At 35.4% G+C, this 25,174-nt stretch overlaps 4 protein-coding genes across 11 annotated transcripts in view; 1 reads left to right on the plus strand and 3 right to left on the minus strand.

The window, feature by feature from the left end:
- The window catches only part of LOC105216824 (protein Rae1), a 54,683-nt gene extending 42,045 nt beyond the window's left edge, over positions 1-12,638 (plus strand). Inside the window, exons 2-6 of one of the 2 annotated variants that reach the window (XM_011191509.3) lie at positions 10,748-10,878; positions 10,937-11,441; positions 11,509-11,734; positions 11,796-12,118; positions 12,189-12,638. In XM_011191509.3, the coding sequence (XP_011189811.1) occupies positions 11,010-11,441; positions 11,509-11,734; positions 11,796-12,118; positions 12,189-12,272 (1,065 nt within the window). In that variant the 5' untranslated portion in view covers positions 10,748-10,878; positions 10,937-11,009 and the 3' untranslated portion in view covers positions 12,273-12,638. Of the gene's footprint in view, positions 1-10,747; positions 11,442-11,508; positions 11,735-11,795; positions 12,119-12,188 lie in introns of both variants that reach the window. The other variant, XM_011191508.3, reaches the window with a different exon arrangement.
- LOC105216816 (stomatin-like protein 2, mitochondrial) lies at positions 9,155-10,572 on the minus strand. 3 transcript variants are annotated; one of them, XM_011191495.3, is made up of 2 exons: positions 10,426-10,572; positions 9,155-10,372 (listed from the first exon to the last, which is right to left on the minus strand). In XM_011191495.3, exon 2 carries the CDS (start codon positions 10,298-10,300, stop codon positions 9,215-9,217), a length of 1,086 nt encoding a protein of 361 aa, XP_011189797.1. In that variant the 5' UTR covers positions 10,301-10,372; positions 10,426-10,572; the 3' UTR covers positions 9,155-9,214. The 3 variants fall into 3 exon arrangements, with proteins under 3 accessions (XP_011189797.1, XP_011189798.1, XP_028899055.1); XM_011191496.3 differs by having other exon boundaries at positions 9,155-10,356; positions 10,426-10,553; XM_029043222.2 differs by having other exon boundaries at positions 10,431-10,532.
- LOC105216827 (NADH dehydrogenase [ubiquinone] 1 beta subcomplex subunit 3) lies at positions 12,426-13,343 on the minus strand. Its single transcript, XM_011191519.3, has 3 exons — positions 13,183-13,343; positions 12,838-12,980; positions 12,426-12,775 (listed from the first exon to the last, which is right to left on the minus strand). The coding sequence occupies exons 2-3, from the start codon at positions 12,966-12,968 to the stop codon at positions 12,574-12,576; spliced, it is 333 nt and encodes a 110-aa protein (XP_011189821.1). The 5' UTR covers positions 12,969-12,980; positions 13,183-13,343; the 3' UTR covers positions 12,426-12,573.
- A 781-nt stretch (positions 13,344-14,124) lies between these two features.
- The window catches only part of LOC105216826 (uncharacterized), a 128,713-nt gene continuing 117,663 nt past the window's right edge, over positions 14,125-25,174 (minus strand). For all 5 annotated transcript variants that reach the window (XM_011191514.3, XM_011191516.3, XM_011191515.3 and 2 more), the window contains exons 5-7: positions 21,961-22,037; positions 20,178-20,559; positions 14,125-20,109 (exon numbers count right to left, since the gene is read on the minus strand). In XM_011191514.3, the coding sequence (XP_011189816.2) occupies positions 18,405-20,109; positions 20,178-20,559; positions 21,961-22,037 (2,164 nt within the window). In that variant the 3' untranslated portion in view covers positions 14,125-18,404. The remainder of the gene's footprint in view (positions 20,110-20,177; positions 20,560-21,960; positions 22,038-25,174) is intronic.

Raw genomic sequence — 25,174 nt, forward strand, 5'->3', positions numbered from 1 at the left:
TATTTATGGAAATTGAAAAAATCTTTCAATTAATCTCAAATTTCTAATGAGAATTTAGTACCTTCTACTGCATAGGTTCTAAACAATGATCTTGCAATTCTCTTAAGTAGTAATACTAATATTGGAGTTGTTTTATGGAAGAGTTTCTTTTCAACATTCCAAATGACTCTAAAGACCTGTAGATGTATTGATTTTTCGGTATTCTTCCTTTTCAATATGCTAAATGATTACCACCGGTTAAAAGATCTAGAGACAATTTCACAGTTTCACCTTTTCATTTTCGGATTTTTCGGTATATTAACTACCAATAATGGAGGGAGTCAAATATAAAGCATGAGTTAAGACCCACATTTACTTATTTTTCATACAAATTTGTAATATAAGTAAAAATTGTAAATAATTAGTTCACTCTTCTGTTTGTATATTACTTATGTACTCATATGAGTAAACATCAATTGAATAAATGTTCTTTATGGAAAAATTACGTAGTTCCTCGAAAAACATAACATAGTGATATGATTTCAACACAACAGAAAATATCCCCTAATACCGAAATACATTTAATATTAAAAAAAAGTATTTTACACTTGAATTGATAAGTGTGATAGATATGTATTGTACTATATACGCTATATGAGTCAAGTAGGCAGCGATGTAGGAGGCATATTTTTGAAATTCAAAACACTGTACTTTTGACTATTGATTAAATTATTTTCTCAAATGAACTAAGGTATCTTAGAAATAACTTGAATATTAGAACCTACTTTTCAAATTCTTAATACTAGAATTTCTATTTTTTTAATTTTTTTAAAACGGACACCACTCAAACCTCATTTGAATCTAGCGTAGTTTTTTTTTTAAATAAACGTTATGTTCTAAAGGTACCGATTTGCACGAAAATTAATGAAATTGTTATTACTTTTTTCCAATTCGATCAGACATTGTATGCTTTTTAGTGTTTGAACACAATTTCGGATATAAATATATAATATGATCAACGTAATAGTGTTTTACGAAGATAATACTCTCGGATAATTTTTTTGCAACGCCTTAGTCTATCTTCTTCAATAATACTCGGAATCTTATTTATGTTTATCGGCGTAATCCTACAAAAAGTAGTCTCACTGATTCAAATGACATGCTATTGACAGACAACTGACAGGCCCATTTCTTAGTGTGATTCGATCACGCGCTCTGTGCTTTGTTTTATCGTCGCGCTGGATCTATTTATCACTTTGATAATTTAATATTCTCATAACGAACCGATGACAGTAACATTTAATTGAAAAATTGCTGCCTGTTTGATAGGTTGCAAGAGCGTCTGACTGCAAGCGGCTGCATATTTAATGAGGGCCTACTGAAATTTTTGATGAAAAATATTAATATGTCTAGCATTGTGACATAATTTTCGGCTAGCCCTCGTGAAAAAGGTGTGTTCGCGTTGACAGCATAACTCCTAACAAAATCATCTGAAATGGAAAAAAATGTGTGTTGAATTGAGATTTTAAAAATTAATTTAAAAAAAAATTAATTGGATTTTTGTAAGGTTGTTACAACAACAAAAAGGGGCTAAAATTTAGTGGAATTTTTTCTAATATTAATAATTGAAAATAATCCTTCGTTCAAAATTTAAGAAAAATTCGTTTACTCCGCTCGACTTAAAATTTTAGAACAATAAACTAGATATGTTGTTAAATTTAATAAGACAATAAAAAAACGAATTTTTGAAGCCGTGAAACTCATGTAACCCCTTATGACATCTTTAGACAATGTGCTTAAAAATATGTAAGATGTCTTTAATTCTTTTTCCCTAATGTTGGACATTTATCATTAATAATTTCTTCCCTTTCACTGTTACATAAACAAAAATTCTAGATATTTCTTTGAAGAATTCTGTATTCATTGTTATTTTATAAAATTTCTTAAATTTTTAGGACATTTGCTGAGAGTAAAAGTCGCTCTTTGTGCCCCTCATCTTTACAGCCGCCACGACGTTTGTTAAGTTCCATTATTCATACTATAATCAAATTTCTCAGAATTTATTCAAGTTTTCAAATCAGTTAGATTAAGATTTATTGTTAATGTTTCACAATCAAAATATATCTCCCAATATTCATAAAAATATATATTAGCGTTTCTTAAATTTGATTTAGCTTTTCTTAGTATTACCGCATTTACAAATTAAATTTTTATAAGGCAATATTAACGTTCACAGGAATTAGTATTTAATTTATTTTGTGGAAATCGCTACAATTTGGTGGTTTTATGAATTTTATTTATCAAAAAAAAAGTTAATTTTACCAATTTCTATATTTAATCATAAAAAGAAATGTTGTAGAAGTACCGCCATCAAATCCCTTGCTAGTATGTGTCATACAACGTTTTAGTATTTTTAGCAACACAGTCAGTTACTAACGGTCAATCAGCAACATTCATCACTGACTTGCAAGCACCATATTTAATCATCTTTCAATCGCACAAGACAATCGACTATGGAGACAATGAATAATCAAATGGCTATTCGAAAAATGTACATTCCTATGTTTGGTGATGATGTCATTGAGCACGTTCAGCCGTTCAGCATGCAGACCAACACGAGACTCATCATCACTTTCGGTTGACTTATTCGGTATATTTGTAGGTCGAAAGCTACTCTCTGTTCGAAAACTCGTATTCACACAATTTTAGGTAGTAAAAGTATAATAAAAGTGGCGTGAAGGATTTATTAATGAATTGAATAGTTGTTGATTAGCTTAAGCGTGCGACTTTTAAACGCAGATTGTGGTTAAACGTAGGGAAATATTTTGATAAATGCCTCGGATGGGAATATTGGAACTCCGAGAGTATTCGAGACTGAGAAATGTTTTCATAAAATCCATATGTTCTTCGGAGATGACAGTAGTCTGTATATATCCGACCAGATGAAGTTGAACATCACAAGTAGGTGAGAAGTTCTCTCAAAAATCTAGCTGAGGTTCTGATATTTATCTATATATTTTATGTATGTACATACAACAAATGACGTACTGACATTGATCATGTTCGCCAATTAATTACCGATATTCCTTTATGCACACGTTTTTGACACAGTTAGCTATAAAATGACTAATTTATATATACAGATATCTATATATAACCACTGTTTACTTAACTACCTATACATACATATGTATACTTTTTTATGCCTGCGGGTATGCTCATTTCCTTCCAAACATATGTATAAAGAATTCTGTGTAAACAGTTAAAAGCTATGAATTGCCGTTGGGAAAATTCCCCCATTTTACTTATTTTTTTTAACATACAATTTCTCTTTATAGCGAACAACAACGGAAATCTTTGAAATACCATTCATTTCTTATTGAAAATGTTAAGTTATTTTTAACGCATTCACAAATGTGATTAAACCTATAATTGTTTCGAATGTGCACGGATCTTAAAGCTTTTGAATTATATTTTTTTATTTTTTCTCTAAAACAGCGTTATTATTTTCCAAATTTGTGGAGTTTTTTAATTTTTAATAGTTAGTAGATTATTCTACAACGTTTTCTTAAGCAAATATTTCGATTAACAAACATCTAGAGTATGTTAGCAAAGCAATCTTGAAAATTGAAGCTATATCCAAAGAAAAAATTTCGTCCAATCTGGTCTACATGATGACTAACTAAGATCACTACTAAAGTATTGAGTTGGTGAAGTTGTTCGGGATTGAATCTAAGCTCGAATTTCTTTCCTAAGTTCCTTCAACTGTGGTGAACATACATATAATGTATACTATCTCTCAACAACTTAAATTTTAAATTCAACTAGAATGATGATAATATCTTCTGTCGAGTATAATTTATATATTTCACTAAGTAATCAACATGTGAAAAGTGAGAGCCCAACCGATATTAAAACCAAGTGATTAATATTTTCATTTCTTCTATAAATAAAGGGGTTTTCAATAAGAGCTCACCAAAAATTTTCTAAAAACAAAAACGGTTTGGATATCAATAAAAATATTTATTTCTGTGAAAGTACATTCGATGTCATAATGTATGGAGCTCCATTTCTTTTGCATGGCCACCACGGGCACGCTTGTAGAAGTCCAGACACTGGACTCAATTTTCGTGAGATAACCCATTCACTAAACTTGGTTTTCAATAAATCGAATCGACATTCGTTGTATGGCTTGTAGCGCCATCCTATTGGAATCACATATTGTCCAAATCCATATCATTCAATTTGGGACAAAAACATTTAGTTAACATTGAGCGGTCTGACAGGATTATGACGATCATAAATTAAAGTTGAGGCCTCTGAACCAGAATTTCGGTAGTAAATTTAATCATTTCGACTCGTTGTTGGATCGTATAACTTTTAATGATGAAACGGCAAACCTTACCGAAGAGAAATGTCAAAAGAGCGAGAAAAAATATGGCGTCGTTTGCTGTCCCTATCGGTATACTTTTGTAGCGTCCCTATTGAAAAACCCTTTACATAATAATCGCGCCAATTTCTTTTGTAGACATGTTGCCAAATGTTCCTCCTATTTATGAATTTTAACTTAATATGTATTATCATGCAAACACAGAGTCCAACATAATTTAAGCCGCATTCGAATGGCTGCTGAGTCATGAATGGTCTTATAGTAAATATATATTTTTATGTGGACTAGGAAGACGCGACGATAAGTAGAAATAGTCGTTTCTATGTCGGATCAAAACTGGAATCAGAGCGGAATGTAGTGCTTATTTCAGCCTTAATAAATATATTTCGAACTGCTCCCATAGATCTCATATTTCTGGATGGTTCATTCTGTAAAGATCTAAAAACGATTCATTATGTGGAGATGTATGTACATCTAGGTAAAAAAGATTTCCAAACCTCAATAATGCTTTCCCAAAAGCCTCTTTTCGAAGTTCGAAGGCAAGTATTTCTATTTCGATGTTAACTTCGAAAAACTGAGAATGTACTTTTTTTATTTATGACTCAATTTCTCGGGAAAAAATAGTTTGAGACAATAGTCAGCCTAGTGTTGTACATCGTAAATGGTTATTTTTCATCGTTAATATTCGAATATTGTACATAAATAACAGTGATAAAATATTGGTGAAATATTTTTGGGATTAATCATCGTCTCTTCATTTTAATTTTTGACTTTTATTGAATGAGTAAATTATTAGTTGTGACTGCGCTCGCCTATGTTGGAACAGTCCAACATACCCACGCAAATATCAAATTTTTCACCACCATCATTCTTCTCGACGTACAATCCAATATTCACGCGAGTTAAGATTCTTATCAAAGAACAAAACGGTTTGCAGCCTAACCATATGCGCACTGTATTTTGTAGGCGTTAATTCTTGCTTTTTTATTTTAATTTGGGCAGTTAATCATCTAGTTATTGGTTGCCGAACTTCGCACCAAAAGCAACAATACTGCATATACATACATAGTATATAATTCGATAAAGTCGTGCAATTTCCGGCCTTTGGTACTTTTTTCGCCAAAATTTTAGCACAAAAAAAATTATTGTGGCTAAGTAATCGATTCCGGTTGATAATATTGACCGTATATGTAGACCTACGTTTTCACATTTTTGTTTATTTTTTTTTTTGTTTTTGTACTGTTGACCTGGTTTTCATATTCATTTTTTTGCTGTCTTTTTTGGGGTTTTGAAAAATTTTTACCGCATATTTGCAATTGATCAATTTGAAATTCTGTGAATTTTGCTGACATACCGCGCCACTTTAGTTGAGACATCTTAATCATAGTGATTTACCTGAGTTTACTGCATTCTCGGCCTACATTCGTAAAAAATGTCCCCCCAATTCAAGTACACATTTCTTACCTTTAACTTTAGCGACAGCAATTAACTATCAGCCGGGAAAAAAGTACCAAATAACTGTGAGGTCAAGCAAGTACATTCACGTAGATGAGTATTATTTTAGGGGCACTATTACATCAGCTGCTGTTGTTGTTGTTGTGCGTAAAATGCCTACCGAAAATCAGGAAAGAGAATATTTATGAAAAAAAACTTGTATTATAAACTATAAACGATTTCTCTATTTTGCCATTTACTTATTTAAACTAAACATGTGCATAAAACATCTTAACACATACTCGTACGCACAACAAAACGTTTTTCGCAAGACTCAGCGGCAACAGGCCACAATCGTTAATATTTTGACCGCATGCACAGTGGGTTGTTTCACTAAAATATGTGTGAAAAAACTTTTTTTGTGCAATATTTTTAAACTTAAGATGATTTATAAGTTTTTTACCCATAAAAATTTAATTAACTAAATAATATTTGCAAAAAAAATCTATATTTATAAAAAATAAATTTAATTTATAAAAGTGTGACTTCCCTTAGTATTTTAAAAATGTAAAGATTTATTTTAATATAATTCATATTTTTTAGCCTGAATTTTTTTGAATTGAAAAAATTTTGAGGTTATGTTACGATCAACAATGTACGATTTATACAATGTTTTCATCAATTTAATAACATTTTCTATAAATTCTTCGGAATGGCAACGCTATGTGATTGGCGTGGAAACCGTTTAGCGGGTTATTGCCGAATCGATGATAGCGCGCCACTCCTCTCTTTCCCTCGCAGTTCGGCGCCAGTTGGAGATCTCAAATGTACCCAGGTCGCTCTCCATCTGGTCCCTCCAACGGAGTGGAGGCCTTCCCCTTCCTCGGCGGGTACTGCATCGAATACTTTCAGAGCTAGAGTGTTTTCGTCCATTCGGACAACATGACCTAGCCAGCGTAGCCGCTGTCTTTTTATTCGCTGAACTATGTCAATGTCGTCGCAATAGGTATTTTTCATAAAAAAAATATTTATTGTGAAAGTGTTAAGATAGAAAAATTCGTAAAAAATTATTTTTAAGTAGTTTTACAATAAGAACGCTACACAAGTTTTTTTTTTTTAATAAAGCAAAAACGGTTTGGGATATAAATGAAATTCTTTATTACTGTGAAAGTACATTCGATGGCATTAAATATGGCACTCAATTTCTTTTGCATGGCCACGTACGCAGTAATCCGGACGCTGAACCCAATTTTCGACGGTTTTCAAGCATAAATCGGCCGATATGGGTGCAATTTCCGGTTCGATATTCGTACGAAGTTCATCAATCGCTGGCTTGTTGGCATAGATCATAGACTTGACTTAGCCCCACAGGAAATAGTCTGACGCGTGCCGTCCTGTTGGAACCACACATTGTCCAAGTCCATATCATCCGATTCGGGTCAATAATATTCGGTTATCATTCATCGGTAGTGATTCCTATTCACAGTAACGTGCCGGTCTTGATCATCATTTCGCCAGAAGTGTGGCCCAAATGACGCCGCGGGTCCATAAACCGCACCAAACCATAATTTTTCGGGATGCAATGGTGTCACATGGAGTACGTGTAGATTGCTGCCTGATCAATTACGCATATTTTGCTTATTGATGAAGTCATTCAGCCAGAAATGAGCCTGATCGCTGAAGATGATTTTTCGATGAAAATACGCATAATTTTAAAGTTGTTGCTCAGCCCAATTCACGAACATACGACGATTCTGACGCTTCAGTTCTTGCGTCAGTTATATCTAGTAAAGATGTATGCGCCAAGATCTTTTCGCAAAATTCGCCACAACGATGTCACACAGTCGCCCAACGCTTGAGAACGACGTGTGAGAGACTGATTTGGGTCTTCCTCAATTGATGCGCAAGCGGCAGCAATATTCTCGATACTACGGGCACTTCTATGTCTCACTGGCATGGGAACATTTTGTGCTGTGCCTGTGGATTCAAATTTTCCACTAGACGCTCAATTGTTGAACTGACAGGACGATTATGACGACCATAAATTTGATGTAGAGCTCTTGAATTGAGGCCACTGACTCCGAAATTCGGTAGAACAAATTTTAATAATTTCGTTTGAGATCCTGTACAGAAATTTTATGTTTTCAACGCTTTTCCAAACGAAATGTTTTTAATAATTTTTTTTTGCACTACAAAGTACAACTCGTCCCACTGTGCATCGACGAGGTCACAAAACTCGGTTGCCATTCAAACGATTTCGGGGATTTTAATTTTGTTGTCTTTATTTGTTTTAGATATACATATATGTATGTATGTATATATAAAAATAAATGATGAGCGAAAGCGATTGCGCACATACATATCTACATGTGTACATACATATGTATGTACGTATGTATACACCTGTATTATAATTTGTATATGTTTACATACATATGTAATGTAGTGTTAATTGGCCTTTTGAATTTTTAGACAATTTTTTTTCCTTATTTGTATATTTAATTATTTGTATTTCTATTTCATTTGCAAATTCGTTAAGCGTAGCTATCGTGTGAAATTTAAAAATATACAGACATTTGTGAATTATTTATGCACACATACATATGTATACGCATTGTATAACATCTGGACACTTATGCATATGTTTATTTAAAAAATAACTGTTTTCAAAATTATAATTGATTGTTTTTTAATGATGGTAAATTGGCAACGAATTTCTTTTGCGACATGCATACATATACAAGTCACCAAATTGATGCATTCACACGTAAGTGCAAAAAAAAGTCTGTCATTATTTAACAATTATCGTAAAATAATTCTTTAATTATTCTAGACATTTAAATTGCTTATCTACACTTATTCTTCTTCTTGACTGGCGTAGTCCAATTAAAAAATTGTATTTTACATATTAAATGAAATAAAAATCGCACAAATATTGCAAAACAGTTACGTACCTTACGTTATTCCAATAAAAATGTAAGTGAACGAGAAATCCAAATAGTATACAATTTATTCACCAAATTTAGCAAAGACATAAACCTAAATTACAGTTATGGCAGGAAAAAAGTACTGAGATAAAAATAATATGTATGCTGTTGTAAGATCACATTTACTGCCGGCAACGTAAAGTTATCCAATTGGAATGCAGATTGCTTACTTACTATTTTGATGCAATATACAAATATTTGTTTTTAATAATGAGCGCTACAATTACAGCCAGATTTATGGAACAATATTTTTTATTATTTTTTACAAATAATTCAATAACCAAAATTTCATTTTTACTTAATTATATTCAAACTATTGTTAAGCAATCTATTTGAATGCAAACAAATGGAAAACAAATGCATGTAAACAACATATAAATTGCAATTTTATTCCAATTCATAGTTCACTTCATCGTTTCGCAAATTATTCAATTTCCATTTTCTTATCCTGTTTACATTTATGTTCATCAATACTATTCTCCACCAAACCGTTTACAGTACGCAAATTCTTTACATTGCCAATATTATTATTTGAAATCGTTTGATAAACACTTAAAGCTTGTGTGACGAGTGCGGTTACATCGCTAGGATTCGATGGCAGTATGAGTGTGTTATTTGTTTTCGCTAAATTTCTAAACGCATCAATGTACTGTTCAGCCAAAGTTAGAGAGGCTGCATTCTTGCCATCTAAATCTTGCAATGCTTTTGCTACAGTCTGTAATCCACGGGCACGTGCATCGGCAACCGCTAACATAGCAGCCGCTTCACCACTCGCCTTATTAATTTGCTCCTGTCTTTCGGCTTCGGAAGCAAGTATACGGGATTTTCTTTTACCTTCAGCAATATTGATTTCGGCTTCACGACTACCTTCCGACTCCAGTATAGCCGCACGCTTACGTCGTTCTGCCTCCACCTGCATTTGCATAGCTTCATGTACACGTGATGGCAAACGTATGTCACGAATTTCATAACGTAAACATGCAATACCCCACGCCTCACTTGCTTTGTTGATCGAGTCCACTATGCTTACATTGAGAGATTCACGCTCACGGAACACCTTATCCAGTGACATTTTACCCAATTCGGAACGCATAGTAGTCTGCGCCAGTTGTGTTATCGCAAATTCTGGGTCTTCAACACCATAGGAAGCGCGATAAGGATCGATGATACGCAAGTACAAAACGCCATCTATGCTCAGTGTCACATTGTCCGAAGTGATGGCACTCTGTTTGGGCACATCTATTGCTATTTCCTTCAGACTTTGTACATACTTGATTTTATCAATGAACGGCACCAGTATATTGAGACCGGGTTCCATAATTCTATGGAAACGACCCATACGCTCTACGATCCATGCCTCCTGTTGTGGCACAAACATGACTATTGTATTCATGGGAGTGGATGCTTTGGTGCGACTTTGCTGTATCAACTGACGTCCATTCCGGAGCAACAAAGATTGATGGTGTTGTTGTGATAGTCGTCCCGCGGTGGTTACAAATGTACGCAACATTATCAAGAACACACTTTGACTTGATTACGAATGTAGAATGCAAATGTAGTTATACACTAAATAAGTAAGTCACTGCAGAAATAACTGTTTAGACAATAATATACATTTGAAACTACGAATAATACCTTACTACCCAAATTATTACAGCCTTATTATTTAATTTGAATAGGATTCGTGACAATATGCTCCATTCGCCAAAAAAAACTCTTGCTTTCATGCCGATTTTCGGAATGTCATGGAAAATGAAGTGTCAAAGCACACATGTATGAATGTATGTGGTTGGATGTAAATGAAAAATAAACATTTTAAATATTTTAATTAATTTGTAATATGCAATGTCTATTCTTAATATGTAGAAATATTTAAGTCTGTAAATATCAAGTATTTTTTATAAATTTTACATTTTTAATTTAATTTGTAAATTCAATTAAAAATCTATTTTATCAGCGAGTTTGGCAACACTTTATTTCTGACAGCCGGCAATAAGCACTGTGCGTGGTTTTTTTTATTTGATTTCGAAACATTGCGATTTTCTGCCAATTTTTCAATATTAGTGAAGCTGTGTACAATTAATAATAGTAAGAATAAAGAGTTAGACTCTCATTGCATAAAACTATAAAAATTTACAACATTTAGCCAACTAAACTGCCTGCGGGTTGAAGGCTGAAATTTTTTTTACCGCCAATTTGTTGGAAGCAAGAAACACGATATGTTTGGGCAACAAAATCTTGGTGCGACCACTGCCGCTCCTTCTACAAATCGCATGAATGATTTCGAAGTAACAATGCCGCCCGATGATTCCGTATCCGCATTGGAATTCAGTCCCAGCACGATACCACAGAACTTTCTCATAGCGGGCAGCTGGGATAGCAGCGTGCGTTGTTGGGAAGTGGAGCAGACAGGTAAAACTGTGCCAAAATCAATGAAAACAATGGGCGGACCAGTATTGGATGTATGTTGGTCGGATGATGGCACAAAAGTGTACATGGCATCTTGTGACAAACAAGTAAAAATGTGGGATTTAGCTTCGGATCAAGTGGTGCAGGTGGCGGCGCACGATGCGCCCGTAAAGACATGCCACTGGATAAAAGGCTCAAATTATAGTTGTCTAATGACTGGTTCGTGGGATAAAACTTTAAAGGTGACTTTTTTAAAGCGTTTTTATTAAATAGTGTTACAAGTTATTTATATTTAAAATATCGTTACAGTTTTGGGATACACGCACGCCCAATCCACTAATGGCAATAAACTTGCCAGAACGCTGTTACTGTGCCGATGTGGATTATCCAATGGCTGTTGTGGGCACTGCAAATCGTGGACTAATTGTTTATTCACTAGAAAACACACCGACTGAATTTAAACGACAAGATAGCCCATTGAAATATCAACATCGTACAATATCAATATTTAGGGATAAGAAAAAAGCGCCGACCGGTAAACATTTATATAAAAAGTTGAGCAACAAATTTTTAAACATAACTTTTTATAATGACAGGCTATGCGCTTGGTAGTATCGAGGGTCGTGTTGCGATCCAGTATGTAAATCCAGTGAATCCAAAAGACAATTTCACCTTCAAGTGCCATCGTACCACTGGCACTGCAGGTTATCAGGATATTTATGCCGTAAATGATATCGCGTTCCATCCGGTACATGGCACTTTAGTGACTGTGGGTTCAGACGGCACTTTCAGCTTCTGGGATAAAGATGCGCGTACAAAACTTAAATCTTCAGAGACAATGGATCAATCGATTACAAAATGTGCTTTTAACAATAATGGACAGATATTCGCTTATGCGGTTGGCTATGATTGGTCGAAGGTAATTCGAAATTTTATTAAGGAGTTTATAAAGGAATATTGTCTAATATATGTATTAATTTGTATTGCAGGGCCACGAGTACTTCAATCCCGGCAAAAAACCACAAATCTTCCTACGTTCTTGTTTCGATGAACTCAAACCGCGTATTGCTTAAATAGTATACGTTAGCATATAAATAAGTTCGCAATTAATTCCCCCAATAGCACTAGTAACTAAATTTGAAACCGATGCATTTCAGTGAGTAGAAATACAAAAGTAAAACCTAAAGAAAAACAAAAAAACTAAACCAAAATAAAACACCGCAACACAACCTTTTTAATTATCCTAAACGCTGTATTTGGTACTTGTTTAACCGGCTATCAACGTGTAACAATGGATAATAACAAACAAATTTGGTAATTGTTTGCTTTATTTAAAAGTAGCATTAAAGACGAATGTTCCATATCGAGCAGTGTTTAATGATGAGCGCCTTCGGAGTGTTCACCATCACCATGTCCGTGACCATGACCATGCGCATCTTTCGAACTAAAGGCATATTCGCAACCAATGTGTACGGCAGCAGCAAGTGAACCCCAGAGGAGGCCACGCAGGAAGAAAGCGCGGGCACGGCTGGCGTGTGTGCCCATCTTGCTGGGCTCATAACGCCACACTTCGTTCCTTAAATTGAAGAAATTTTGATTCATTTTTTTAATATTATTTGTATTGAAACCAAAATCTACCTCAGCCATGGATCCTTCAATCCTTGACGTGCTAGCGCTTCTTGCACTTCGCGCAACTTGGGTATATTTTCTACCTTGTAAATAGATGGATGTGGCACTTTGTAGGGTTCACCGTGTCCGTGTCCGCCCATGTTTGTTTCAAGCTGCAATAGTAGTGAAACATAAAATGAAGGCACTATAACTATATTTGTTATTTGGAATTTTATTAAAAACTCGCGTTGTTCGCACAGTATCGACAGCAAGGTTATATAATTTTAATAGCTGTTGATATGCTTAAATAACTTTAAACCTTTTGTGAGCTGTAGTTTGAAGTTACACTCTTATATTTGCCACATTTTCGCTTACCTCGTTGTTACTTTAAAATGCAAACACAATTTACTTAAAATTACAAAGTTTGTTAATGAACACAGAGGCTCCCGTCCAATTGGTATTCTTTGGTAGCAGCAAAACAGCACACAAAATAGCGATTGTCAATTTTTGACAACTCAAAGTCAGCTGTTAATTGGTTGCCATATGTTTGTATTAACGTTATTTAATTGCTGTTGGTTTTATTCTTAATTTCTTAAATAATAATTAAAATAAATTATAAATAAAATATTATTGCATTGAAAAAAAAAAATTAATAATAAATATACTGTTTATAGAAGCAAATATGCAAAAATATTGGCATGTTTTTGTTCAGTTATATATGTTACTGTGGCAACTCTCTAGCTGCATTTATTTTATTAAATGTCTATAAACAGGTGGCAGCATTGTCCGGTTTGGGAGCAGGCACTTGCTGCACATTTTGTGCGCCTGGTGGAAATTCTGATTGACGTATCAGTAATTTTGCTGCGCGTTAGTTTGCGCACACTTGTGGTTTGTGCAATTTGCTTGTGCACGTTAACAAAGTTTGCGCAAACAATACTTTTTTTTAATTTTTTTTAACTAATTAATATATTGCATAATTAATAGTTATGTCATTGAGTTTGCGCAAATTCAAGAGAATTAAGCAATAAAACTTCCAGTTTCAAATAAAACAACATTAATTGTAATATATGTATATTTATATCTTTATTTATTCATGTAATTCTAGTATTTATTCTTTTTGTATTATTTATAATATATTTATTGCATTTGTAATTATAATCAAACATATTATACGTTTCTAATATAGTTATACAAGTTTATGTTGGTATAGTATAGTTGATGTATGTATGTGTGTGTAGATGGAAAATTTTCAAACTGAAACTTATAAATAAAGTAAAAATAAACTGAAAATTAGTAAGGACACATTTTTATGGGGTAATGATGCGCATGATTTGTGTGTGTGTAATTTTTTTTAACATATATATATACGCTTCCAATCAAAAGCTATTAAAAATAATTAAATTTAATTATTTCATATTTTATATATTTTCTGGTTTGAAACAATGTAGTAGTGCGCTATTAGTTATCATATAATGCACAAATATCTATATAATAGAAATTCAATTTTGTTATCAGAATTTTTTTCTTTTTGTTAACAATAACCACAGTTTTGTAGTTAAAAAATATTCACATTTTGTTTTTTTTTTTTCTTTAATAGTTCATGCATTAATTATTTCACACACATGAAAATTGAAATAACAAACAAAAGCAAAATAATATGTCATCAGCAATTGGTATTTTGACACAAAATATTATACAAAATAGTTAATAAAACACAGCACGATATTGGAAATTCGAAATGCTAAATAGAAATCAAACATTTTTTTGTTTGGTGTTGTGGAATAATGTGAGTTTAGAAATTTACGAAATAACAAAAAAAAAAAATAAAATTTTTGAATATATCATAATAATTTTGATTTTTTTCTCCATTCGCACAACAGCTACATGTCTATAACTAACCGCTAAATTTGTATTATAGTAATATTATAGTATTTTGTTACTTAATGCAGCTTTGTAACTTAAGTATTTTTTTTAACAACAGTAGTGTGCTTGCTTTGTTAAAGTGTACAATTATTATAAATTATATTATAAGTGTGTGTGGCATACTTTTTGTATTTTTTCATAAATTGTTTTGCAGATTTTTTTTGAACATTTTCTTTTTATTTTTTTAATACTTTTAGTTTTTGTTTATAGTTTATAGCAATTTTTAATGAACTTACTTTATAATAATATATTAATGTAGCATACAAATTTTATATATTACTTTTAAAAAGTTATATTTTGTAAGGAAACGTTAAATTAAATTATTTTTACATTAGTATTATATATATATATTTTTTTGGTAAGAGATATGCTGTTGCTTTTACAAATTATGGCTGCGTATGCTATCAAATAAATTGAATTTTACTTTTTTATTTTTATTTTTAAAATTTATTTGCTTGTTTTTTTATTTAGTTTGTACAAATACTTTAAATTAAAATTATTACATTTCACTTAATTTAGTTTTCTTTTTTCGTTAATTGTCTTGTTTTTTTTCTATAAATATATTAAATTTAAAAATTTTGTAATTATATTACTAGCGCTTAAACCATAATTTGTAAATGCAACCGCATTATCTAGTTTTACACTTTTTTCATGTTATTTTTATTTTTTTTTTGCTCACACTTTAGCTCAAACAAAAATCAGCATTAAGTTGCTTTATCGGCGTTATTATGTACCTGTTTTTATACAAGTAATAATGCATAAGACTTTATTTTAAAATTTTTAATTTTTATTTGGTTGGTTTTAAGCAAAAATACTGTGCTGTGCTTTCCATGCTTGTTGTTGGTAAACTTTATGAAGCTTGCTTTAATAATTATTATGTCTTTGCTTTATGTAAAATTTGTCATACAATCAACTAAAAATCTTAAATATTTTCAACGTAAACTTTATATTGTTTATTAACAAGTAGCACGTTTAATCGTTTAATGTGTTCAAATTAAGCGTTTTTCTTACAACTTTACTTTTTTACTTTGTTGTTATTTTACATACATTTCTGTTTTTATTTTTCAACATTTTTATTTCAGTTTTGTAATTTTTTTAAATAATGTGTGTATGCAAAGTTGGCTCTATTTTGTTTATATTTGTATTAATGTATTTTTTTTTTTGTTTAATTTTTATGGATTTTGTTGACATTTATTTTAAAGTTTAATGCGTCAAAAGCAAAAAAAAAATGAATATGTTTTTTTTTTATTACTAATAATTTATAATTCATTTTTCGAAATTCTTTTATTCGGCTATATAATAGCGCAATTAAGATTTTCCAATTTGAGATCTGTCTTTAGCAATAACTAAAAATCAACGAAATAACACTAAACTTTGTTTAGTATATATTTAATATTTCAGTTTTTGATTTTTTATTTTATTATTGTATGCAAATTTATGAATTTTAAATTTTTTAGTTTTGTTGCAATCTATTTATTATAATTATTGCATTATTTGTATAAATGTTATTTAATTATTTCATGTTATTTGTTAGTTTTTTATATTTGTTGTTGCATTTAATGTTTTGTTGTATTTTATTTATAGTCAATCAGAACTTTTTATGATGATATTAATTTTACTTTTGTTTTTGTAATCTAATTCAGCTTTGTTTATTTTTCCACTGTTTTATTTTACATATTTCTTTAACTTTTTCTATTTTTTTATTGATCACAATTATAGAAAGCTGCGTCTGTACTTGCGCATTCCGAAATTTGTTTTAATTGAGTTTACTTTATTTAACTTCAATAGATTTTATTTGATTTATTTTTTTGTTATCAATTAGTATATTTTAGTTATTTAACTTGTTTATTAATCATTTTGGTTTTCCACATAAAAGGCGGCGTAGTGAAAGAAAAGTAGTATTAATTACAAATTGAATTCTTCAGTGTTGTTTTCAGTTTAAAAAAATAATGAAAAATAGATATAATAAAATTTAGTTTTTTTTTTCTAAAATTTAAATTTTGCAAGAGAAGATTAATTTCATTGCAAACAGCTGGTGTTAAACTCTTAATTTCAGTATAGATGTGCTAAAAATCTGAGCAATCTCGTTTCACTTTTTCACAATGCAAACCAAATTTATGCAGTTTCATATTTTTAATCTGCAATTGATTATTAAACAAATTTCATAGACACAATCATTGCACAAAGTGATGAAAGTGATCAAAGTGCCTGATTATTGCATGACACATCTCCAAGTTTCTCATCTATGGAGAAGTTGCAATTATCAGTAAACAATGTACCGTTTGCCTAGTTTTGCTGCTATTTGAGATTAGCAAATTATAACAAAACCATTGAAAATAGCACACAACTATATTTACATACATTTTTTTACTTTTTGTTAATTTTCCGCTAATATTACACATCCATTTCCAGTTTACGAGAGGAAGACATTTATTGTGCAAAGTATTTGTTGCTTAACAATTGGTTGTTGTTAGTTGCTCTGTTGTTTTATCATATGAAAATGGTACATTTTGACAGCTAACTGCAGTTTGAGTTTAGCGAAATAATCGCTAACAATCAATGTACATAGATTTAACAAAGCAAGCGCTCTCGTTTTAAACGAATACAAATTTCATGTTATATTTTAGCAATTCAGCTTAAGTAAACTTTTTGCCCCGCTCAGCTGACAGTAAATTTAATTGCGGCGTTAGGTGTTTGCAAGTAATTTAATTTTGCCATTTAATATGCGTTATTTATGGTTTAGTTAGTAAGATTTTTCACATGTTGACATTTATTATGTGTATTTATGTTGTATTTATTTTTCGTGTTATGTTGCCATATCATTTTGTGCACTTGGTAAAAATTTAGTTATTAAAAAATTAAATTTTTTAGACACATTTGTATTTTGCTTGACATTTTTTTGCTTAAAACGCTGCCAAATTATACATTTAGTAACTGTTTTGTTGTTGTTATTATTATTGATTCTTGTTAGCGTGGTTTTATAAAAATTTAAACGCTGGCAATAAGCAGCTATATATAGTCTAGCCATTTTGCAAACAATTTAATTTTTTAATTACACTTTCCAATGTTTTCTTTTTACGATTTCTGTTTAGTTGCCCTCGTATAGCATGCCCCTACGCCAATCGCACTTTAAAATAGTTATTTAATTTAAAAAAGCTTATTACGTGTATGTATGTAGGTATATGTATTGCTGCCAAACGCTGTGCGTGTGTCACTTCAGTTTTCACTCCCTTTCACTCTATTTCTCTCTCGGTTGCACGGTTCTCAGTTTCCAATTACTCCATAAACATTTAGTAGTTATTAATTTCTATTTTACACTTAAATTTAGTTGTTCAAACGCTCCCTTCAGGCATTCATCACACACGTTTCGCAGTTTTTTTTAACAAATTCTCCATTCACGCCGCATACTCAGTCAATTGTTGCAATGGTTTTTGGGGCATGACGAGGGCTAGTTTTCGTCTAGGCTGGTGGCGGTGGTGCCGCTTTTATACTACTACGTTGTATTTGTAATTGTTGTTGTTGGTATTGTATTTCCCGCATAAGGTAAATACGCGTTAGGTCTGCGCTTCAAGCGTTTTATAAGCTTCTAGCGCTTTCCTAGCACTTTCGCATCATGTTTCATATTGCTTTGCACGAGCGTGGCCAAACACCACTGGGTTGATACACGCATTTGCTTATACGCAAACTTCTTCGGTGAGTATATCACTGAGTAAGCGATTTAAGCTGTCCAGCCCCGTTAGAAAGCCACCATCCGGACCATGATGTACGGGTGTGCTGGCGGCTGCCTGTTGCAATAGACCGCCACCGTTGCGCGGCACGAATGCGGTGTGCGCAAAGTCAATGAGCCGCACATCTACGAGGCAACGCGCATCCTCGCTAGTTGCGGACGCTTGACAGCCGGCGATGTCCAGTGATTTGGAGGCATGCTGCAATGTTAGACGCGTCGCGGTGGCCTTCTTTTTGTTTATATTATTGCTGTGGTTGTTGTTACCGCTGCTGCTCGTGCTGTGTATCTCCTCTATGCCAGCGAGTAATGTATTCTTGATTTTATCGACCGTGCTCTCGGTGCCGGATGTTGTTGAGGTCGGCGTCATGAGCGGCGTTTTCACAGGCGATGCGTTGACGGATGTCGGTGTTGAGGACACTGGTGCCGCGCTGCTGCTGCTACCCACGCCTGTCACCACGCTACTTAAACTGAGTGTTGTTGTGGATTTTTTCGCTTGCGATGAGGTCGACATAGCGTCTTTCTTATTATCGCTGGCATTCACTTCATCCTCATCGTCGGCGTCTTTGCAACGCAGACGTTTCACTGCACCGCGCACTGATTTCAGCGATGACGCTGTCGATGAGGTGGGTGAAGAGTTGGCAACGGACGTAGACAGCTTTCCAACACTGACCGGTGGCAACGGTGGTGTGGAGCACGCAGATGAAGCAAGCGCAGTTGGCAGACGCGGTGTCGTTGTTGTTGTGGCCATAAGCGGCAGCTCAGCTGTTTGTGTCAACGGCGAAATATCGAAGGAATCTTGTTGGGATTTGTAACGCTTCAGCATCACCTCCGTTTGACCAATTATACTGCTATCATAATCAGAACTGGCCTCATCCGAACTATTATCGCCCGTCTGGCGTCCACTGGTAACCGCTTTGATTTGCTCGGAGAGTCCAGAGAAATCATCACTGCTATTGCTGCTGTAGTTCATCCATGAATCGCCCGAGTGTGGTGATGATGTCGAAACGCTAGGCATTGGCGGCTCGGGATCGAGAAATACTGTTTCTTCGGAGATTGGAATGAATGGCGGATTAGTCATACTGCCACTGGTGGGGACCGCATTACTGTTATCTGTACTTAAACCTACTGTTGTTGGTGGTGGCATTGAGACTGCATCTAATACAGTGTTGACACCAGTTGCTGATGCAGCTGAGTCATCATCATAATCGTGCACCGGTGTTACTACCTCTACGAAGCCACGCGATCGCGCCAGAGTTGCCTCCGTCAGAACGCGTTTGCGGCGTGTGGCGCTTAAATTCAGACCGACTGTATTTGTGGAGTCATTCGAGGCATCAGCATCATAACAGCATGGATCACCGCCGGTACTGCTATTAGTCGCCGAAGCATTACCGCTATCCGCTGCAACCATATGCAGATCATCATCCTCAGTTTCATGAGCTTCCAGCTCATCGCCACCATCATGACCGGCAGTGTCATCATCATCATCGGCGTCTACTACGTCGTCATCATCATCAATACTGTTATCAGGATGATAGTCAAAAGTAGCGGACTTTGTAGCTGACTTCGGTGTGGTAGGTGTAAGCCACTCCTCAATATCCATGGGATGCGCTTGTGGATTCTCCTCATAGCCCTCATAAACAATGAGTAGTGAACTGGAAATGAAAAAGCATACAATTTAGCAAAAATGCACTATATCATAAAATTTTTGTCTCCCACTCACCACGAGTAGAACCGATAACTGGATTGCTTTTCGATAACGCGACGCAATTGCAGCAAGCGCTGTACGATTTTCTTAATAACGCGCGTACGCAGACGATAGCCATTGTAGAAGAAGTCATGCAACGCCTGCTTGAAGCCACACTCGTCCAACTCGCGTCCCCAGTACTTGTCGCGCTTGGCATATTGATCGATATGGGCCTGATAGGTTTGCATGCCACACAGGCGTACACCCAACGATGCCGACGTGCTGGCGGCACACTTGGCCATTTGCTTGGAGCGCTTCTCCGCCGATGCATCGTCACCATGCTGGCGTGTGCCCATTTTCAAATCCAATATACATGGATTACGAAACTGCGAAGTGATGTTCTCGAGCATCAGGAAATCTGTAAAAAGTATTGTAAAGGAAAAAAATTAATTGTTTGTTTAATAAAGCTGCATAAAAAAATTATTTTTATAAAATTTATTAAATAGAAATGCCACACATATGGTCTTCATTAGAAACGGAACACATACAGTAAATGAGCAGAGCGCGTATGGATGTCTAAACACAGCTAAGAATTGCTTTGGTAAATCATATGTATGTACTATCATTTGATCGGCATGTGAAATGTATAAATAAACAGTTTCTACATACAGAAATATGTATACGTTTAAAATGGCATGGAAAAAAATACTTTCTGTTTCTGCCTATGTTCGTTGCTTCAACTCAAATGCTAAGTTTGCACAAACGTTGTTAAAAGTTCCCCAGTAAACGATGTGGTGTATCAAATTACGCTGAGCTATGCGGAAAAGCTATGTGCCTTTGTCACATTATTTAAAAGTATGTACACTATTTTTATTTTAAGATCTTTCACGTGCCCTTCATTAATCGATTGCTTGCAAAAATCACATTACCAACACATGTGAACACAGTTTTTGTCAGCGCGGAAGACTAGTTAAAAATGTGGTCGTTACTGCTGTAGGAAAATCATTGTACATATACGAAATGCTCTTATATATTAAGCCGATAATATACAAGTTAACGAAATAAAAGGTTTTTCAATAAGAGCGCTAAAATATAAATATGCCTGACCAATAACGCAAAATATGCTTATTGACGAAATCAGTCAGCCAGAAATGAGCCTGATCGCTGAAGTTGACTTTTCGATTAAAATCGGTATCATTTTCAAGTTGTTGCTCAGCCCAAATCACGAGCATACGACGATTCTGCTGGACAAGCGGTTTCAGTTATTGATCTTGTAAGGATGTAGACCAAAATCTTTACCCAAAATTTGCCACAACAACGTCACAGAGATGTCCAAGAACGACGTGTGTGAAGAAAACTCTCTCGCAATATTTCTCAGCTATCCAACAGTTGCCCACCACAAATAAAATAAAACTTTCGTCCAAATATGTAACTGATAATGAAAACCGCAATTCAATGACCACAGATAGTGAGCGTTTCGAGAGAAATTAATACTCAACCCAAAAATAATATTAAATATAGTGCTTCGAAATGATGTTCGCCTTACTGAAACGAATATTAATGCAATCATGAATTTATACAGAATATTTTGATGAGTTTGACAGAATACGAGAGCCGTTAAATTGATGACAGATAAACGTTAACTTTGAAGAATGTAGACGATTTTCGGTTTTTTGAAGGCAAGGAAAATTGTATGATTTGTGAAATATGAGTATTTTGTTGGCATAAAAATTAGGTTTGTTGAATGTTTGAATTATTTGTTTGTTTGGTTATTTGGTCACTTGTGGCCACACCAAGTTCTTCTTCAATGGATACTAACATTGCTTATTTGTGTTGTCTAATTGCGAAATACTTTTTATAACATCGGCAGCATTTCCATTCTTATGAACTTTCATCCTGTAAGAGAAAAGAAGAAAAATAAACCTTGTAGGCATTAAAAATTGCATAAATAAATACGTTGTATTTTTGTGGAAATTCATTTATTTTATTTTTTAATTATAATTTACAATACAAAGTGGAGGATGGGATCATGTGTAGAAGTTCACGCAAGTGAGGAAAGTTTTTGATTGTCACTCACTTGGGAGTGGCCAGAAACGATTCTTCTCCACATGGTTCAAGCAGCTCACGACTTCCGGTTTTAGACCAAGTATCCTCTGGGTAGCCAACAGACATCCGTTTGAAGGCGAGCTAAAGTGAGAAGGCGAAGCCCGCTTATGCGGTTGTGCGTAGGGTTTGGGACCCACCACATAAAAACACCCCCCAATGAAAAATCTACGAAAGCCTCGGATGAGACACCCCCCTTTTGATGACGACCCCTGCAAACGTTTTAAGGATAATGATATAAGGGCATGCACCTGGAATGTCCGGACCCTTAATTGGGAAGGTGCCTCTGCCCAGCTGGTTGATGTCCTCATACGACTTAAGGCTGACATCACCGCCATCCAAGAAGTGCGATGGACGGGACAAGGACGGAAGAAGGTGGGTCCTTGTGACATCTACTACAGCGGCCATATAAAGGAGCGCAAATTTGGTGTTGGATTTGTGGTGGGAGAGAGACTCCGTCGCAGAGTCCTGGCATTCACCCCGGTGGATGAACGTCTAGCCACAATCCGCATCAAAGCGAGGTTCTTCAACATATCGCTGATTTGCGCCCACGCCCCAACGGAAGAGAAGGACGATGTGACCAAAGATGCTTTCTATGAGCGCCTAGAACGCACCTATGAGCGCTGCCCCCGCCACGATGTAAAAGTCGTGCTTGGTGATTTTAACGCCAGGGTGGGTAAAGAAGGTGTCTTTGGCACAACAGTCGGAAAATTCAGCCTCCATGACGAAACTTCGCCAAACGGCCTGAGGCTGATCGACTTCGCTGGGTCCCGAAATATGGTCGTCTGTAGTACCAGATTCCAGCATAAGAAAATACATCAAGCTACTTGGCTGTCTCCTGATCGAAACACGCGGAACCAAATCGATCACGTTGTGATAGACGGAAGACATGTCTCCTGTGTTTTAGACGTGCGTACGCTCCGAGGACCAAATATAGACTCGGACCATTATCTGGTCGCAGCGAAGATACGCACCCGCCTCTGTGCAGCAAAGAATGCCCGTCAACAAACACAAGGAAGGTTCGACGTCGAAAAGCTGCAATCGCAACAGACAGCCACGAAATACTCTACTCGACTTGCACTCCTGCTCTCTGAGAGCACTCATCAGCATCTCGGTATAAGGGAACTGTGGAACGGCATCTCAAACTCACTGCGTACCGCTGCAGCCGAAACAATTGGTTTTCGGCAACGACAAAAAACAAGCTGGTACGATGAGGAGTGCCGTCTCGCAGCGGAGAGAAAACAGACTGCCTACCTCGCAACATTGCAAACGACCACAACACGTGCGGGATGGGATAGATACCGAGAGCTGAAGAGGGAAGCGAGACGCATTTGCAGACAAAAAAAGAAAGAGGCCGAAATGCGTGAGTACGAAGAGCTTGAGAAGCTGGCAGACAGAGGGAATGCTCGAAAATTTTATGAAAAAATGAAGCGACTTAACGAAGGTTTCAAGACCGGAGCATCCTCATGTAGAGACCAAGGTGGTAATCTGGTAACCGATGTCCAGGGCATACTGGGATTATGGAGGGAACACTTCTCCGACCTGCTGAATGGCAGTGAGAGTACAACACCAGGAGATGGCGAACCCGATCCCCCAATCGATGACGATGGAATAGATGTTCCATTACCCGACCATGAAGAAATTCGAATAGCAATTACCCGCTTGAAGAGCAACAAAGCAGCGGGGGCCGATAGATTACCGGCAGAACTATTCAAATACGGCGGCGAAGAACTGATAAGGTGCATGCATCAGCTTCTTTGCAGAATATGGTCGGAAGAAAGCATGCCTGACGATTGGAATCTCAGTGTGCTCTGCCCAATCCATAAAAAGGGAGATCCCACAATCTGCGCCAATTACCGTGGGATCAGCCTCCTAAATATCGCATACAAGGTTCTATCGAGCGTATTGTGTGAAAGACTAAAGCCCACCGTCAACAAACTGATTGGACCTTATCAGTGTGGCTTTAGACCTGGAAAATCGACAACTGACCAGATATTCACCATGCGCCAAATCTTGGAAAAGACCCGAGAAAAGAGGATCGACACACACCACCTTTTTGTCGATTTTAAAGCTGCTTTCGATAGCACGAAAAGGAGTTGCCTTTACGCCGCGATGTCTGAATTTGGTATCCCCGCAAAACTAATACGGCTGTGTAAATTGACGTTGAGCAACACCAAAAGCTCCGTCATGATTGGGAAGGACCTCTCCGAGCCGTTCGATACCAAACGAGGTTTCAGACAAGGTGACTCACTATCGTGCGACTTCTTTAACCTGATGCTGGAAAAAATTATAAGAGCTGCAGAGCTAAACCGAGAAGGTACAATCTTCTACAAGAGTGTACAGCTCCTGGCGTACGCCGATGATATTGATATCATCGGAAGCAACAACCGCGCCGTTTGTTCTGCTTTTTCCCGCATGGATAAGGAGGCGAAGCGAATGGGTCTGGAGGTGAATGAGGACAAGACGAAATATCTCCTGTCATCAAACAAACAGTCGGCGCATTCGCGTCTTGGCTCCCACGTCACTGTTGACAGTCATAACTTCGAGGTCGTAGATAATTTCGTATACCTGGGAACCAGCATCAACAACACGAACAATGTCAGCCTCGAAATCCAGCGCAGAATAACTCTTGCCAACAGGTGCTACTTTGGACTGAGTAGGCAATGGAACAGTAAAGTCCTCTCTCGACGAACCAAAATCAAGCTCTACAAGTCGCTTATCATTCCCGTCCTGCTTTACGGTGCAGAAGCTTGGACGATGTCAACATCAGATGAGACGACACTAGGAGTTTTCGAGAGGAAAATTTTGCGCAAGATTTATGGTCCTCAGAACATTGGCAACGGCGAATACCGCAGACGATGGAACGATGAGCTGTACGAGTTATACGACGACATTGACATAGTTCAGCGAATAAAAAGACAGCGGCTACG

This window comes from Zeugodacus cucurbitae, chromosome 6, assembly GCF_028554725.1.
Source record: "Zeugodacus cucurbitae isolate PBARC_wt_2022May chromosome 6, idZeuCucr1.2, whole genome shotgun sequence".
NCBI lineage: Eukaryota > Metazoa > Arthropoda > Insecta > Diptera > Tephritidae > Zeugodacus > Zeugodacus cucurbitae.

What these genes read in the sequence shown, in the direction of transcription:
- LOC105216816 (XM_011191495.3), bottom strand. Translation starts at nt 10,300, where the DNA reads ATGTTGCGTACATTTGTAACCACCGCGGGACGACTATCACAACAACAC.
- LOC105216827 (XM_011191519.3), bottom strand. Translation starts at nt 12,968, where the DNA reads ATGGGCGGACACGGACACGGTGAACCCTACAAAGTGCCACATCCATCT. An exon ending in TTGAAGGATCCATGGCTGAG is followed by an intron (nt 12,776 to 12,837) that starts GTAGATTTTGGT and finishes CTTCAATTTAAG; the next exon opens with GAACGAAGTGTGGCGTTATG.